The sequence below is a fragment of the Notechis scutatus genome, chromosome 2 (genome assembly GCF_049901735.1).
Source record: "Notechis scutatus isolate UNSWTSFEM ecotype Mainland chromosome 2, rNotScu1.2, whole genome shotgun sequence".
NCBI classification, from domain to species: Eukaryota; Metazoa; Chordata; class Lepidosauria; order Squamata; family Elapidae; genus Notechis; species Notechis scutatus.
The window spans coordinates 91,737,420-91,753,625 of record NC_142010.1 but is presented as its reverse complement, the minus strand read 5'-3'; the positions used below and the strand labels follow the sequence as shown (position 1 = coordinate 91,753,625).

The following is a 16,206-nucleotide window of genomic DNA, read 5'->3' as shown; positions in this document are numbered from 1 at the left end:
CCTGGCACATTAGGGCTGCAAATAGCATATTGGACAGGGGATGCCCATGCCCTGTTTTTTCTTAGTCACACACACATCTTGGTATCCAATGCAAAGCTTTTAGACTGAACTTCAATGTTATATAGGAAGTCCTTGTCTTACAATGGTTTGCTAAGTGACCATTTGAAGTTACAACGGCACCCAAAAAAGTGATTTATGACCATTTTTCACACCTATGACCATTGCAACATCCCCATGATCATGTGATTTATATTTGGATGCTTGACAACTGACTCACATTTATGATGGTTGCAGTGTCCCGGGGTCATGTGATTACCTTTTGCAACTTTCTGACAAGCAAAGTCAATGGGGAAGCCAGATTTACTTAACAACCATATTACTAATTTAACAACTGCAGTTATTCACTTAACAAACGCGGCAAGAAAAGTCAGAAAATGGGGCGTAACTCACTTAACAAATTTCTCACTTAACAATATAAATTTTGGGCTCAATTGTGGTCATAAGTTGAGGACTACCTGTACCATATTAACTAATTGCAAGGTTGTTGTTTTAATCCTTATATGCTGTCCAGAGTCACTGCTATGAGACAGAAGCCATATAAATCAAATATATAAACTAAGTAAGTGCAGTAGACATTGGAAAGTGAGAAACTGTCATCACTAAAACCTTGCCTCAAAAGTCAGAGCAAGTGAACAAATAAAGATGCTGCCAGTTCATTCTTCAAACAATAAACCAAAATGGACTAATGGGGAACAGTACTGAATCATTCATAACAGGCAGAGGCAGACAGAACAAAAAAAGCCACAAAGAATCAGTTGGAACATTTGATAAGAGGGGAATGTTTCCTTTCATATGCTTCACAATTGCCTCAAAATGCTTCTGTTTCTTCTGTTAAACAGAAGGAACAGCTTTTCTTCACACACTTTCCTAGCCCTCTGATCATGGCCTAGTGGGAATGTTTTAATTATAATTCAGAGTTGGAAGGGACCTTGGAGGTCTTCTAGTCCACCCCCCCTGTTTAGGCAGGAAACCCTACACCACTTCAGACAAATAGTTATCTAATCTCTTCCTAAAAACTTCCAGTGTTGCATTTACAACTTTTCGAGGCAAGTTGTTCCACTGATTAATTGTTCTAACTCTTAGGAAATTTCTCCTTAGTTCTAAGTTGCTTCTCTCCTTGATTAGTTTTCACCCACTGCTTCTTGTCCTGCCCTTAGGTGCTTTGGAGAACAGTTTGACTCCCTCTTCTTTGTGGCAGCCCCTGAGATATTGGAACACTGCTATCATGTTTCCTCTAGTCCTTCTTTTCAATAGACATAGACTAGACATATCCATTTCCAGCAACCATTCTTCATATGTTTTAGCCTCCAGGCCCCTAATCTTCTTTGTTGCTCTTCTCTGCACTCTTTCTAGAGTCTCAACTTCTTTTTTACATCGTGGCAACCAAAACTGGATGCAGTATTCCAAGTGTAGCCTTACTAAGGCATTATAAAGTGGTATTTTAACACTTCATGCAATCTTGATTCTATCCCTCTGTTTATGCAGCCAAGAATTGTGTTGGCTTTTTTGGCAGCTGCAGCACACTGCTGGCTCATATTTAAGTAATTGTCCACTAGGACTCCAAGATCCCTCTCACAGTCACCACTATTGAGCAAGGTACCACATATACTGTACCTGTGCATTTTGTTTTTCTTGCCTAAATGTAGAACATTTTTTGAACTACTCAGTCAAACTGAAAAAAATGAAGGAGACCAAGGATCCTTGGAGTTAAATCTTGTCAATCAAGAACTGCTTCAGCCATTACTTACAAATTTTCAAGCTACAAACCTTCACTAATATGAACAAAACTGTCCACAAGTTCAACCTAGAAGGTCCTGGAAATCAGAAGAATATTAGTTTATAGTGTGTCACATACATATATGTTTGTTTGGAATTGTGAATAAAATGGATTTACAAACAGCCTCTTGGAATATAACCTATTCATCAGTATGTACTCTAAAAATGTCACCAATAAAGAGTCCCAATCATTATCTACCTTGATCGTTTACATTTTTATTTAAATTGTTATTTTTCCACGTTTGAAGATGATTTCCCAGCTAGCAATCTTCAAATCTCCATATTTACTGGGAGTTGTGAGATACACACACACACACACACACACACACACATATTTATAGCTTTAGACAAGAACTTTTGGGTGTTATTTTTCCCATTAATACCTATATTAATACCTGTATAACTGGATCAAACAAAATTTCATACATCTGATGAGCGAATTATTTAGTGATGACTGCAAGCAGGAGAAAAATACACAGACAGAATAAAAAGAAAAGAACATTTTGATTCCAGGTTCTGTTTTACTCTTCTCATTCAACAATTGCTGAAACTGAAAACGCACTATTAGAAAGCACTACATTTTCTTGAAAAGAATGCAGAATCTAAATTAGTGGGGATTTTAGTTTTTTTTAAAAATTGACAAACATCTGACAAGCAACTCTGCCTCCCTACAACCAGAAAGTCAAACAGAAACTGAACCAACAAAAAAAAGGGAGGGGGGGGGGGGCAGAATAAACGTTTTGGTTTTATTTCTCAGCCAGAACAGAAACAGATCCATTGTCAGCAAGCATTTGTTGAATCTGAGCTAGAACACAACTGTGAAGGAGGAAAAATCACAGTATTAATTTACAGTAATACTTCATCCAAACAACAAATAACTAATCTGACAAATGGCTTTGCAAGAACCAATATCACAATCTGAAAGAATATAAAAAAGAAAAGCAATGTCTCCGAGAAATTATTTTTGTCAGTTTTGACAGGCTTCTTTACTTTCACCATTACACTAGCCAAGATTTGGGCCTGGAAAACATTAAGCTGAAGTAGAGTTACTTCCTCCTTGTGACAAGGGCTTAGTTCTACACATAGCTCTAATTTAAGAGTTGAAATTAAATTGTACAAATAAAGAACATATTTGTAAACACTAACCCTGGGTTGCTTTGTTTTTGCATATTTGGTTAATTTCTAACATGTTGCAGGCTGCTATGAAACAAGTATCAGAAGAATAATATGAAGTACATATGTGCCTGTCTGTCTCTGTGTGCATGAAGAATTAGTGCAATGGTTCAATAATTTATATGTAGCAACTCACTTCTTCAATGCAACTGTATCTTTTCTACTCTCTAAGTCAGTCTTTTGCTATAATAGATATAGAGCTACTAACTCGACCCATGCCTCGCTACAAAACTGTGGTTGGGGTTAGTTTTTGGGGTGGAAAATAAGGGTGGGGGGGAATTCTGCCTCTGCCTACCAGCATCCATCAGTATTCATTTGGCTAGCATCCTGTCAGTGTGTGAGAGAATTGAGGGCTGTTTGGAAACTGAAACAGTATTTGCTATGTGAGCAAAAAGAAGACAGCAAAGAGCCTGGGTGTGGCTTAGCTCAACTGTTCTGTAGTAAAGCTGCTTGGTGCTGTGAAAATTAAACTGAAACTAAAACTCCTCTCCTTTGCTTGAGTTTTGCATTTGGAACAGATTTATTTTCAGGTGGGGAGGGGGAGTAGAACTCCTTAGCATCAGAGCCTGTTAATAATAATATACAAAATACTAATGTTCTGATGGTCATTTCAAAAAATGAGCACCTAAAAGCCAAGAGGAACATACGTCCCAAACTTCAAGTTTGTAGGCTTTACGATTCTGGAGATTTTGTCATGATGTGTGAGTAGTATTTTGCTTTTTTATATATAAATTAGCCACTTTAACTAACAATTTGCAATCTTAGTCTATTGCCTGTCATACTTTATTTCTAGAGGAGTGGGTTTCTGAACATGCAACTATTTCTGTTATTCTGTAATCCACTTTTGTAAAGGGATTCGGTAGACTTTCCTTTTTTTAAAAACCTCGTCTTTTTACATCTCTTATGTGATTATTCTTGAATATTTGTGTGATTTCCCTCCCCTTACCCTTTTACTCTATTTGTTGACATTCGTGATATCTTTCTTTGTTCTTTCTCACTTGACATTGGAAGTCTGTGTTCACTTATCATATGTCCTTCACGTACCTCAAGGTTTTAATCTTTTATTAGCGTGTAATTGTTATGAAAGCTACTTTAAATTTTTTTATTTTGCTTTAGTTTTCATGATGCCCTTTCCTATATGGCAAACAAAATCTGCATTTATACATATATAGTGTTCTTCAATAGCACCACCAGCAACATCATTTATTAAAGAATTAATCATTTGAATGATGATAATTTGATTAGAATAGAATAGAATAGAATAGAATAGAATAGAATAGAATAGAATAGAATAGAATAGAATTCTTTATTGGCCAAGTGTGATTGGACACACAAGGAATTTGTCTTGGTGCAAATGCTCTCAGTGTACATAAAAGAAAAGATACATCGTCAAGAATCAAAAAGCTCCTTACCTATTCTGATATTAAAAGTTTTTCCCAGTCACTGATATTTTTTCTACTTTGTTTTATATACCAAGTCAGAAGCTTCATGTCAGATAAAGTACATGGAATTACTCTCTGAAGTAGGGAAGATTCTTGGGTAGTAATGTATTTCCAGGTTCATAAAACTTCCATATGCTATGGGACGGCTTTAATCTCTAATCACAAGACAAACCCAAATTTGAGAATGGACTACATTCCTAACTTTTAGCATCACATGATATTCCTGGCATTGTGCTGAGTTCTAGACCATCTCATGTGTTCAGAAAATGCAAATAATGAATGGATGCTGAAGTACATCAGTGAATACTCATTTCTGTCCTCAGAAAGAAGGAACAAAAAGATATTTTAGCTGTTCAAATTCAACTGCAATTGAAGTTTTTTTTATTTGATTTGATTTCAGGTACATAAGCATTCAGTAACCACTTTGGCATACCTAATCAGTTCATTTTGCTTAACCTCTTACAAAGAGAAACTAAGAGAAATGAAATGAGAAATGTCAAGCGAGCAGGCAATTTCAGAATAGGGAAAGGAATACAAGACCAGTTAGCTAACAGAAAATGGATAGTGAAAACACCAAGTGAGTATCAAAAAGAGATCCATCATTTATTGACTATAGTACAGCAGTCTTTGATTAAGCAGATCTTGCCAGAAGAAGGAATGTATTAGGACTCATGGATATGTCAGAATGCTTGATTATTTTTCTGCGAAACCCTTGAAGTGAAGAAGAACTGTAGCAAGAAGTGAATTTATAAAAACAGATTCATTCAGAATCGAAAGAGAGTTAGACAACGATGTACTGTATATTGTCCTCGTATCAGGGCAGAAAAATCACAGAAGTGTCTTTGGAAGAGCTACAACTATAATTTGTTCAATTTTTATCTGTTCACAACAGCAAAGAGAATATTCCCAATGTTCTCTTGGAATTGCAGTTAGTCTAGTGGAGTTATATCTGATATAATTATGGGAATGATTGGACTTAGTTTTTACCTGTACCATCCTGATTACTATAGGTGTAGAAATTTCAGTAGGCTGCAGGGGATATGTTATTCTTAGAAAGCAGATTACAAGTCTTCCCTATGTTTCATTGAGATAGAACAATATAATGATTAGTGTTTTCCTTCTTGCTTCTCTATATATAGAGGCTTCGTTGGGGGCTTTATAGTCCAAATACCTACACATATTTACTACCCAAACAATTGATTTCAGCATTCCTCAGCAAAGCTGATGAAGTTACAGATGTTGGTTTTTCGTGGTGTATATAAGTGGCTCATCAATAAGCATAAGGATGCATAACACTACATTTCAGATTTTATCTTTCCAAATGAGGCTTCTCATCATCCTATTTCAGTCATCCTATCTAAACTGCATAATTTTAGAGATTGCCAAGTTAACAGTGCATCTCACTTGAACCTTTTTATCTTTTTCTTCCACTACTTTCAATTTTTTGCTTATTATCTCCATTAATTTCTGATGAGGCAAAGATACATATCCTGGTAAGAAAACATGAACAGCAACATATGAAAAACAGATTATCACTGGGGAAAGGCATATATGAACAAACAGGGTCATTTCTATGTTTGCAAGTTATAGCATCTTGCCCATCTTTTGTTGAAGCGATATGAAGCCTATTGTCATCCTTGTTATGTTATTTATTTACTTGATTGATATAATTCAAATAATAATAAATTGTTAAATATTTAAACTACCCAATTCCCAGAGATTCAGGGTAGTTTACAAATTATTAAAAATATTTACAAACAAGAAAAAAGCAAGAAAGCAACACAAAAGAAAAAAAACAAGACTGGTAGAAAAAAAGACGTTTCCCCCCAGATGGGAATAAAGAAAAAGAATTAAAGTGGTTTTTAATCATATCACCAAAGGGCTGGGTGAATATCCAGATCTTCAAAGACTTTGAAAGACCTATAGACTGAGAGTCGTTCAAATGCCAGGATAAACTTCATTCCACAGAAAAGGTACATTTCCAAAGTATTTTGGCATTGTTTAACTGAAAGAATTTTGACCCTGCCAATCCTCCCAAATCAGATCGGCCAGGCAGTTACAAGAATATGGTAAGTCATACATCAAAAGCAAAGTGTTTGTCTGATAGTCGATGGAATACAGAATAACCCTAATTTATTTCACTACAAATTGAGATTATTTGGGGAAAAGTAGGTGGGTACCAATACGTTTGGCCACATCTTTATGTTAGGTTGCAAACTATTTCAAACCATGGCTACAAGCTGCCTCTGAGAGGTACATAGAAACAAGTAAATCAAGCATGCAAGAAAGTTGCTACTGCTTGTGCTGGATTTTCTTTTCTCCCTGCTTGTGACTATTCTGTTTATCTTGTTTTCATTTTGCTTTCTGTCCATTATATATATGTGAATGCATATTATTCCAGGCTATCAATACCATTGCTCAGTTGTTTGCCTCTAATACATTGTTTTACTGGAATTTACCAGAAAATGTTCTTTGTTACTTTTAAAGCTCTGCAATCATGATCTCTAAGGAAACACCTAGGAATTTATATATAAAATGTGTTACATTTATATCCCTCTTTTACACAGGAATTCATGGTGGTTTGCAGTGGTCCCACTTCCCATTTTATCAAGCAACCCCATGAGAACGAGTGATAGAGCCAAAGTCACCTAGTGAATTTCCATGGTTGACTTGATGCTGGATCCTCCTTCTTTTAGTCCAATATTTTAATCAATATATTTGGCTTTTGAAGCTCCTTAAATTTGCACCAATTAATATAGGAACAAGGCTGTCCAAGTGTGAGGATTATGTAGGTGGGGGCTTTGGAAGACCTACTGCCTTCTGAAAAGGTTTCTCTGCTGTTATTAGAAAATAGGCCCAGCACCATAATGTGAACAGTCACGTAGATACAAAAGAAATGGGTCATATACAAAACAAAGAAAAAGGAACGAGAAACTAAATCAATGCATCTGTAACCTTTTTTGTTTATAATTCTTTTGAAGTCTGCAATCCATAAAATCTGAATACCTAAGCCAATCAATATGTACCCATTGTCCTCACCTCTTCCTTCTCGCTTTCCATTTTGAGGTTGGTAACGAGAAAGTATAGATAAGCCAGAAAAAGAGTGAGAGTACACATATCCAGATTTGTTTCTGACAGATACCAGTACCTTTTTCCACATTCTGATTGAGTCTATGGCAGGTTAATAGTAACAAGATTAGCATTATTTCTACATCCCATCTAAATCTTTGGTCGGGAAGGTCAGGGTCTGTTACTAAATATATGAATACTACTTATGGAAACAAGAAAGAAAAATGTAAGACTAAGACTAAGACACTAAATAAATAATTCTTATTAGATTGAAACAAAATAGAAGCCAATGAACTAAAGAAGTACCATGTATGATTTCACATTCTTGTATACATACCAATATACCACATAACTCCAACAACTCTTGGCAGTTAATATAGATTATGAATATACAACATACTTTGTCACTCCCAAGGATGCAGATAAAGATCTAGGGCATCCAAAAAGAAAAGAAAAAATAGAACGCTTCACTAATAGTGACTATGAAAGTCCAGAATTTGATTTGGTGGCTTCCCCACATTTTTGTTCAGAGCTGAAATATGTAAAACAGATGAAGAACCTATATCCCTCATCTTCCTCTTAAGTTATTCCCCACCCCAATGAATGAAAATATTTATTTTAAATCCCATTGTTCTCCTAAAAAAAACTTTATCGCATTTGTCAAAAAAATCCTACACTTTTTATTCCTTCAACTAATGAAAACAATCATTCCAATTGCAACGGCTTGTGCAATCTGAAGATGCATTATAAAAAATCTATGAATTCATTGGACATTATCTGACAGAAGCTAAAGCAGTTTATTGTTATCAAACATAGTTTACATTTCCAACTATCAATTAAAGAAGATGTTGCAGAATACAGAAATACTTTCCAGGGCAGCCTGTGATGTGATTTTTCTTTTAAATATTAATATATAGAAAAGGAAACCCCCTTTCTTCTAAGACAGAATTCCAGAAATCTTGCAATACCGAGTGTATCAGCAACAGACACAAACTAAAAACTTGCAGCACAGAATGCAACCTGGTGGTTAATGCATAAACTGTATCAGTCCAATGCTCAGCAGGCCCAGTCCAATGAGAAACCAGCCTGCAGGCTCTATTATCTAAGTGTTGCAATGCAGTCATTTTGGGAAATATCCTCTCCAACAAGACATAAAAGGTATTTAGATAAATAAAATTAAATACTTTCAAACTGATGAGTTTCCAGTTTCCTGAACAATAATCAACATTCAGAAGACTTTGAGATGCATTTCCTTCTGCAATGTTTGCTGCAGAAGGAAAAAAGGGAAGAAGGTATTCATGGTAAGTAACAGAAAAGAACTGAAATAATTCAGAAAGAGGAATAACATTCATTCTCTACTAGCTGCCTGACACTTTAGCCTCGTGAAATAATCTGATCTTGTGCAGCTTTCCGATTTCATTGACAACTAACTCAGCAGCCCATCTGTAAGCAGAGGCAAGCTCAGTACAGTATTGTAGTAATGGAGAATGACGTCAAGAGGCAAGCCTAGGAACCACCTCCCTCTTCTAGTTACAAGCAAAGCATGTGACAGCATTCAAGGCTGGAGCCTTCACTGCAGTTTCGTCAGAGGTTAAAGTACAAGTGCAAACCACTGTTACAACTTCAATCATTTCCAAAGCAATCACATGCCACTTCAGCTTCAGACTTTAGCCTTGTGCACATGCAAGGGAAGAGAAAAAGTAATCCAGAGATTAACAACACCTTCTAATAATGCACCCAAAGCACGCATTAACCTACCAGAAGCATTTGGAGGATGTACCTTCTAAATTACATATTTGTACTGATGCTATTTAGATACAAATAGCTGTTTATTACATCAGAGCTTGTGAAAATAGTCTTTGTACATAGTTCAGATTTTCAGGAAATGCTCACTCATTTGGTTTTTTTCATATCCAACATGCAAAAAATACAGATTCCAGTACCTCCATTTACATTTGCAAATGTAGAATATACAAGGCCAGACATCTCAGGTTTTTTAAAATCACTATACAAAAAGTTCCACTTTTAAGTGTACCGACTATATTACTAGCTGCAGAATGTCAGATCTTTCATCTGTAAGAACACAACCAGAGGGTTTTGTACAAATCTCTGAACTTTTCTGCCTGAGGGTTTGTTGCTGGTATTTTCTGAAAGCAAATGCATCTTTATATTGATCTATGAGAGTTTTCTAGTTCTTTATCACCTAAATAACCCCTTGCAAAGTAAAAATCCCTACTTACTAAATATTCCATTCCTTTTTTTCTAATACAGATGTCACCATTTTGTATCTAATTCTGTGAAAAGTTCATCCACACCCTCCCCCCCCAGTTAACACTGTTGCATGACACACTGGAAAGCTCCAGTACTGGCCCTGGAACAGAAGTGTTCAGGCTACAGACTACCAGCTTGGAGCTGGTCCAGCCTGGTTCTGTCTCCCAGATGAACACAAATATGTTTTGGATGAATTGGTGTGACTGAGACAAAGCCCTTCCTGCTTGTCTAGGAGCAAACCAGAGTGAATTTTCTCCAGCTTTCTTCTAATCAATTAAACGAAGAAACCTGAGAGATGGCAGGAGGAAAGAAGGAATACTATTTACATGCCACTCCCCAAATTAAGGCCATTTCTACTTATGGGGAAACCTGGAAGACAAAGGAGGCATAGAATTGTAACCATTGAAAACTCTGCAACAGCTCGGGACTTGAGCTATGTATGATGGTCTTGAAGCATTCGCTCTAGAGCTCCTCTGCTTCTCCTCATGGAAAGGAATGCAGCCTGCTGCCCTTCCAGCAGGAACCTGCTCGTGATCAGGAAGGGCTGCCAAAAAAGCCTTAACCTGATTTTGACATGCAACTCGGTCCAAAAGGGGCAGCAATCTGCAAAATTGCTTATTTGAAGCAACTAAGGTCATCACCACCCCCCTCACCTTAAAGCTGCGGGTATATAATCAGCAATGACTCACACATACAACTCTAAGACATTAAGTGCTCCCACCAGCAAAATCCCTAAGAGAAAAGGGAAGAGGAAGGGGGTCAGCATCCATTTATCCTTGTTTTCCCACAGTCAAACTGAACTGCTGCCAATCTTGCCTCCCCACGATAAAAGAAAAAGCAACAGCAAACCCAAAGGAAGGAAGGAAGGAAGGAAGGAAGGAAGGAAGGAAGGGGGGTGGGGGAGTAAATAAACATCGTACCCTGCTCTTTTCATTTCCCATGGATAGCACCCTCAGCCTCTCCCATTCCTCCTTCCATAGTTTATAATTCGGGGGCGGGGGACCGAACGGCGTTCAGGTTTGGGGGGAAGGTAAGATTAAAGGGAACAGCTCTGCAGCACTGCAAAAGCCAAGGCTCGTTATCTGGGACACCAGCAGGCTGATCCACTCGTCCACGTGTGAGTGGTGCTGAAAAGTGTTCGGATGGGTTTCCAGAGCAATATGGATAGGAAGAGCCATCCTCAACTTAAAGTCTCTCCAAGAAAACGCTCTTTCTTCTTCTTTTCCGCCGGATTCTATTTAATCTGCAGCGAGCAGAGGACCAGCAACCTTCCGCGGAGGGGAGGGGGCGGGGGGGTTTTTTGGCAACATACAACCTCCCTTCCTACTTTCGTCCATTCTGCCTGCCGTTTGAACGAATCCGGGCACCCGAAAGGGCCGCGTTCCTGGCTCTCCAGCCCTGGATGCATTGGAATGTGTCAGACCGCCGGGCAACTAGCGAGCTCTCCATTTTCCTCTCCCCATGCCCAAGAGGGGAAAAGATCCGCTACGGAAAAATCAAAAGTCCTTACGCTTACGCACGCAGACACATATACACACAACGCACATTTCGCGCTCTCTAAGGGGATCACTCCTGCCTCGCAGATCTAAGTCTGCACCGTCTGCACTTAAAAAAAGAAAAGAAAAGAAAAGGCATGGCTGTTCTCAGGATCTTCTGCACCAGACTTCTAAGTTGCGTCTGAACGCAACCACACACCCCTCATTCCCGGCGCCCCGAATTCTCTGCAGAGTAAATGCGGGCATGCGGCGTCTTTTTGCCCGAAACGCGACTGCATGTCAGATCAAGCACCCGCTGCGTAAAACATCCCAGCGAAGCGTGACAGATCGGAATCCCCCAGCCCCAAATTTCAGGGTGCACTGAATTTTTTTTTAACCCCCGCCCGTTCTTGACAGATCGCAGAGCTGGGGTCCCGAATGACTCATGGGTTCCGAAGTCCCTGTAGCCGAGATGTACCGGTCGGTGCACGGGGGGGTCGGAATACTCTGAACCCCACAAGCTTAGCACCCCGTCGCTCCAGGATCTCCCCTCCTGGCGACTCCACGGTCCATTTAAAATCCCAGCGACTGTTCCGAACGTGCCGGCCGGGGCAAGGGGGGGGTAAGGATCCCCCCGAGACTAAGCCGGCTCTCCGAAGCCCTACCTGGCTGTCGGAGAGATAGTTGAAGACGAAGGAGGAAAGCTCTTCATCCAAAAGCGCGCCGCAGTCCGGCTCCGGTTCCGCCATCTTCCTACTCCTCCGGCAACGGCACGAAACAGCATGCGGCAACGGCAACAGCAAGCACAGTCAGAAACCAGCCAAACCGGGCAGCCGGCGGGGCGAGGCGGAGCCTGGAGCCCGCCGGTTGGAAATGGGCGGCGTCGATGTCAGAGGAGGAGGAGGAGCTGGCAGGCGGGAGGCTCGTCTGGGCTGGGCTTCGCGGGACCGGCAAGGCGGCAGAGCGGCGGTGACAGAGCCGCTTCCTTTCGCGCGCTTTGGGCGGCTGGAGCTCCGGCCCTGGGAAGAGGAATTGCGGCCTTGCGTTTCCCAAGGGCCGCGTCCGCGCGGGTTTCGAAGAGGAAAGAAGAAAACGCGCGTGGCCCCGAGGTCGCCAAAAGTGCTTTGGGGCCTCGGATATCTCGGGGGAGCGCGAGAAGCCCTCTCGGTTCCTTGAGGGGTAGCAGAGTTCCCCTTCCCCGCCTCCTCAAAGGGGAAGAGGAGCCGGGGCAAGTAAACCAGTCGGGCAATTCCACTTCCTGACCCGGCGCTTATCGGTAGTTATCTACTGAAGCGGGAGGAGAAAGCAAATGCACACATGCCTCGAAGTACTGGGCGGCCCTTGTGGCTGTCCGAATTCAGCTCTTATCGCTGAACAAGTTGGGGGGGGGATGAAATACTCGGGAAGAGCAACAGTCCTCTTCCACTGCTGGGGACTTCCCTGGCGGCGTGCCTGAAGAGAAGCAGAAGGGAAAGGAGAAGAAGAAGCAATATTAGTTTTTCACGCGGTGGTATTCCTGAGGCTTTAGGAACTCAGCTATTTTTCTTTCTGAGAATTACCCTGGGTCACAGCCCCAGCAGAATACGCGTTAGGACTGAAGCAAGCAAAGAGATAAGATTTCATTGGAAGAGATTGCCTCAATAAGATCATGAAGTTCCGAGACTTGAAATTACCTAACTCTCTTACTGTCTCTTAAGTAATTGCGTCTGGCGCGGTTCTTTGTAACGTTTTCAAACTTTCACCTGACTTTCTCAATTCTTATCCCGGGTCACTGTCAAAGTGAGCCAATAATCGTCACTCTTAGACGTTGGAGTTAAGTCTGTTCAGAGTGCTCCCATTTTTACTCAGTCACAAAATAGACATCTGTTACGCTGAGAAAGTCAAAAGCATCAAGTGTCATAATTAAGCCAGTTAACAGATGCTGCACTTCATGTCCCTCACAAATAGAAAGTGAACCTGTTGTAAATATTGTTCACACACATGATGGGAAAGTGAAGGCTGCAGGTAATGTTTCTATACAGTATGCACTCTCCTGCTACCTTAATACAATGCCTTTCCCCCAGTAACTGAATTTCAGAGCCCTGCTGAGCTGACATTGTGGTTCTTAGGCATGGAATGTGATCAGCAACTCTTCTCAATCAATATATTAGATGAGAACAAGGAAAAGGGAGACAGCACTAAAAAAAAAAATCCATTTGTGCATGCTGCTTTGGAAGGGAGGGAGGGAGGGAGGGAGGGAGGGAAGGAAGGAAGGAAGGAAGGAAGGAAGGAAGGAAGGAAGGAAGGAAGGAAGGAAGGAAGGGCAAGCCACATAAACCTTGAATGATATGTAAAAGCAAGTATAAAGCAGTATTTGGGATGCTGTGCTCATGAAATTCCTGGTTCAATTAATAGGAGTGTATCTAGAGTAGTGTAAGAGTATTTATTTATTTGTTTGCTTGTTTGTTTATATCATTTTGTTTGACTCAAGGCAGCCTACAAAATGTTCTCTTATTTTCCTCGCAACCAGTGAAGGCCCTGGGCTGAGAGTGAGTGAGCAATCCAAATGGCTTTCCTGCCTAGGAATGGTCTAGAACTCATAGTATAATGATGTATAGAACCTTTGAATGTTCAGTAGACATGTTCCATGTCATTCCATGTGCAACATTGCCTGCAGTTCAGAGCAGAGCCAGTCTTTTTATTACAGTGGAGCCTCGGGTCATGACTGTAATCCGTTCCCGGACTCCGGTCTCAACCCAATTGCATGACCAACTGTGCATGCACACAGTCCCCAAAAAATGGCGCCAAAGACAAAATCTGCGTGGAAAGGGAATCTTTCTGCATCAATGTTGTTCACCATCCGATTTTTGAATCGTGACCCGATTCAAAAATTGGGTGGATTTTTTGTTCACCACCCGATTTGGTCCCAAACAGGAGCATTTGCGACCCAAGTTTCCACTGTATTATGGTTCATTGCACAGTCAACCAGATGTCCAGATTGATTTTAGCATTTTTGTCTACCTATCGAATCGTTGCCAAGAACCTGAGATAAGCAGATGTTGAAGTTTTATGGTGTTAGAGCAGGGGTGTCAAATTGGCGGCCCATGAGCCAGATGCATCATGTGTAGGCCACGCCCACCCTGGCTCTGCAAAGACAAATGTGATACATCATGTGATGTGACACGATCGAGTTTGATACCTGTGTATTAGAGCAATGGTCACCAACTGGTGGGCCGTTAGAAAATTTTGGTGGGCCGCAGAGAAATCTCAGCCCCAGAGCACCCCCACAAAGCAATTAATCTAGGCTGCGCAGAAACACAAGGCTGTGCCGCCCACATGGCCCGTGGGAACCCTCCCTGCCCACTTACTCCTTACCCAGCAAACTTGCCTGCTAAATTGCTATTTTTACTTTTTCCAACCATCAGCTGTTCTCTGATTTAGATTAGTTACGAAACAGGAAATGGTTGGATTTCTTGTTTTCTAGCTAGTCTTAGATCTTCGGCTCTGCTTTTAAGCACAGCCGAACCTCTCTTAGGACTGAAGGTTCTATTATTCAGTGCAGACTCGCAGCAAGCAAATTTGAGAGACTGAGCTAGCCGATGGCAATAGATCACTGAATGATTCTATGAGCAACTCAATCTGCCTGCCTGCTTTGCCTGATTTTTGGTAAAAGTTGCTTTCTTTTATAAAAAATTCAATATTTACATACATGGTGTGTTGTGAGTTAATTTTGTGAGTTTGCTTGCAAGCAAATTTTATGTGACAGACTGGGCTAGCCAATGGCAGATAGATAGATTTCTGAATGAATCTCTGATTCTGTGACCAACTCAATCTGCCTGCCTACTTTGCCTGATTTTGGGTAAAAGTTGCTCTTTTTTTAATAAAAATTCAATATTTATATAAATATTTATAATATTTACATACAAGCCATGCCCAGCCAGTCACATGACCACCAAGCCACACCCACAAATTAGGCCACACCCACAGAACCGGTTAGTGGTCTCTGGGATTTAAAATTATGAATTTGGTGGTCCCTGAGGTCCAAAAGGTTGTGTGTTAGAGGTATTGTCACAAGATGTAAGCTGTTCTGAATAAAGCTGCCCTTTACAGTTAACTGACAAATTTGTCAATGCCATTGGTGTTCGAGTGGTGCTCCAGTTGTTTTGGGATTGTACTCAAGCTGCCTATTCCTATTGGTACTATCTTGGCTTGCTTTTGCCACAATGTTTCTATTTGTAGGTCTTTGTATTTTGTTAAATTTCCCAGTTCTTTCTCTTACATTTTGCTGTCTCCTAGTACTGCCACGTTCACTATCCAGACTTTTTTATCTTTCTTATCAACAATTGCTCAGTATTTTGTTTTCTGCACGTTATGTAGTTTAATTATTGTTATTGTATTCATTTTGAGCAAAAAACAAGATGGCATCTCCTCTGTATTCCACATGGAGTTGACTGCTGAACTAGACATTGCCTCTTTGCAATATTTGGATCAGCAAGCTAAAGATCAGGTGGCATAAACACTTTCTTTTTTCTTTCTTTTTCTTTCTTTCTTTCAGTAAAGGGGACCACAGTATGCAGAATCTACCACCTGACATCTGACACAATCTCCTCATTTCATATAATGGAAGAACTAGCCCTTAGTCAAAGTGAAGACCGGTTCTAAAAAGCGAACTGTTTTAAGTTGAGTAATGGCACTATATTTCCTGTACTGTCTACTGCTCAGTCATCCACTCATAGCAAAGTTTCCCCATCCTTTGTTCCCAAGCAATCAGGTTTGATCAACTGTTCTCTTTTTAGAAATGTACAACCTTGCTTCTGGGCCAAGCATTTAGATATAGTAGTTCAAGAATGCTCTTCAAACCTTGTCTTACATTTTTTAAATCATGTGCATGTATTATTACAATAAAAACAAATGTACATTGCTGCCTTATATAAAATCATTCATTTGTTAAAATACTTACA

General features: G+C 40.2%; 1 protein-coding gene across 4 annotated transcripts in view; it reads right to left on the bottom strand.

Moving 5' to 3' along the window:
- PPARGC1B (PPARG coactivator 1 beta) overlaps nt 1-12,117 on the bottom strand; it is a 136,547-nt gene extending 124,430 nt beyond the window's left edge. For 3 of the 4 annotated variants that reach the window (XM_026688466.2, XM_087955469.1, XM_087955471.1), the window contains exon 1: nt 11,932-12,116. In XM_026688466.2, the coding sequence (XP_026544251.2) occupies nt 11,932-12,015 (84 nt within the window). In that variant the 5' untranslated portion in view covers nt 12,016-12,116. Of the gene's footprint in view, nt 1-11,931 lie in introns of all 4 variants that reach the window. The other variant, XM_087955470.1, reaches the window with a different exon arrangement.
- Between the last annotated feature and the right edge of the window lie 4,089 nt (nt 12,118-16,206).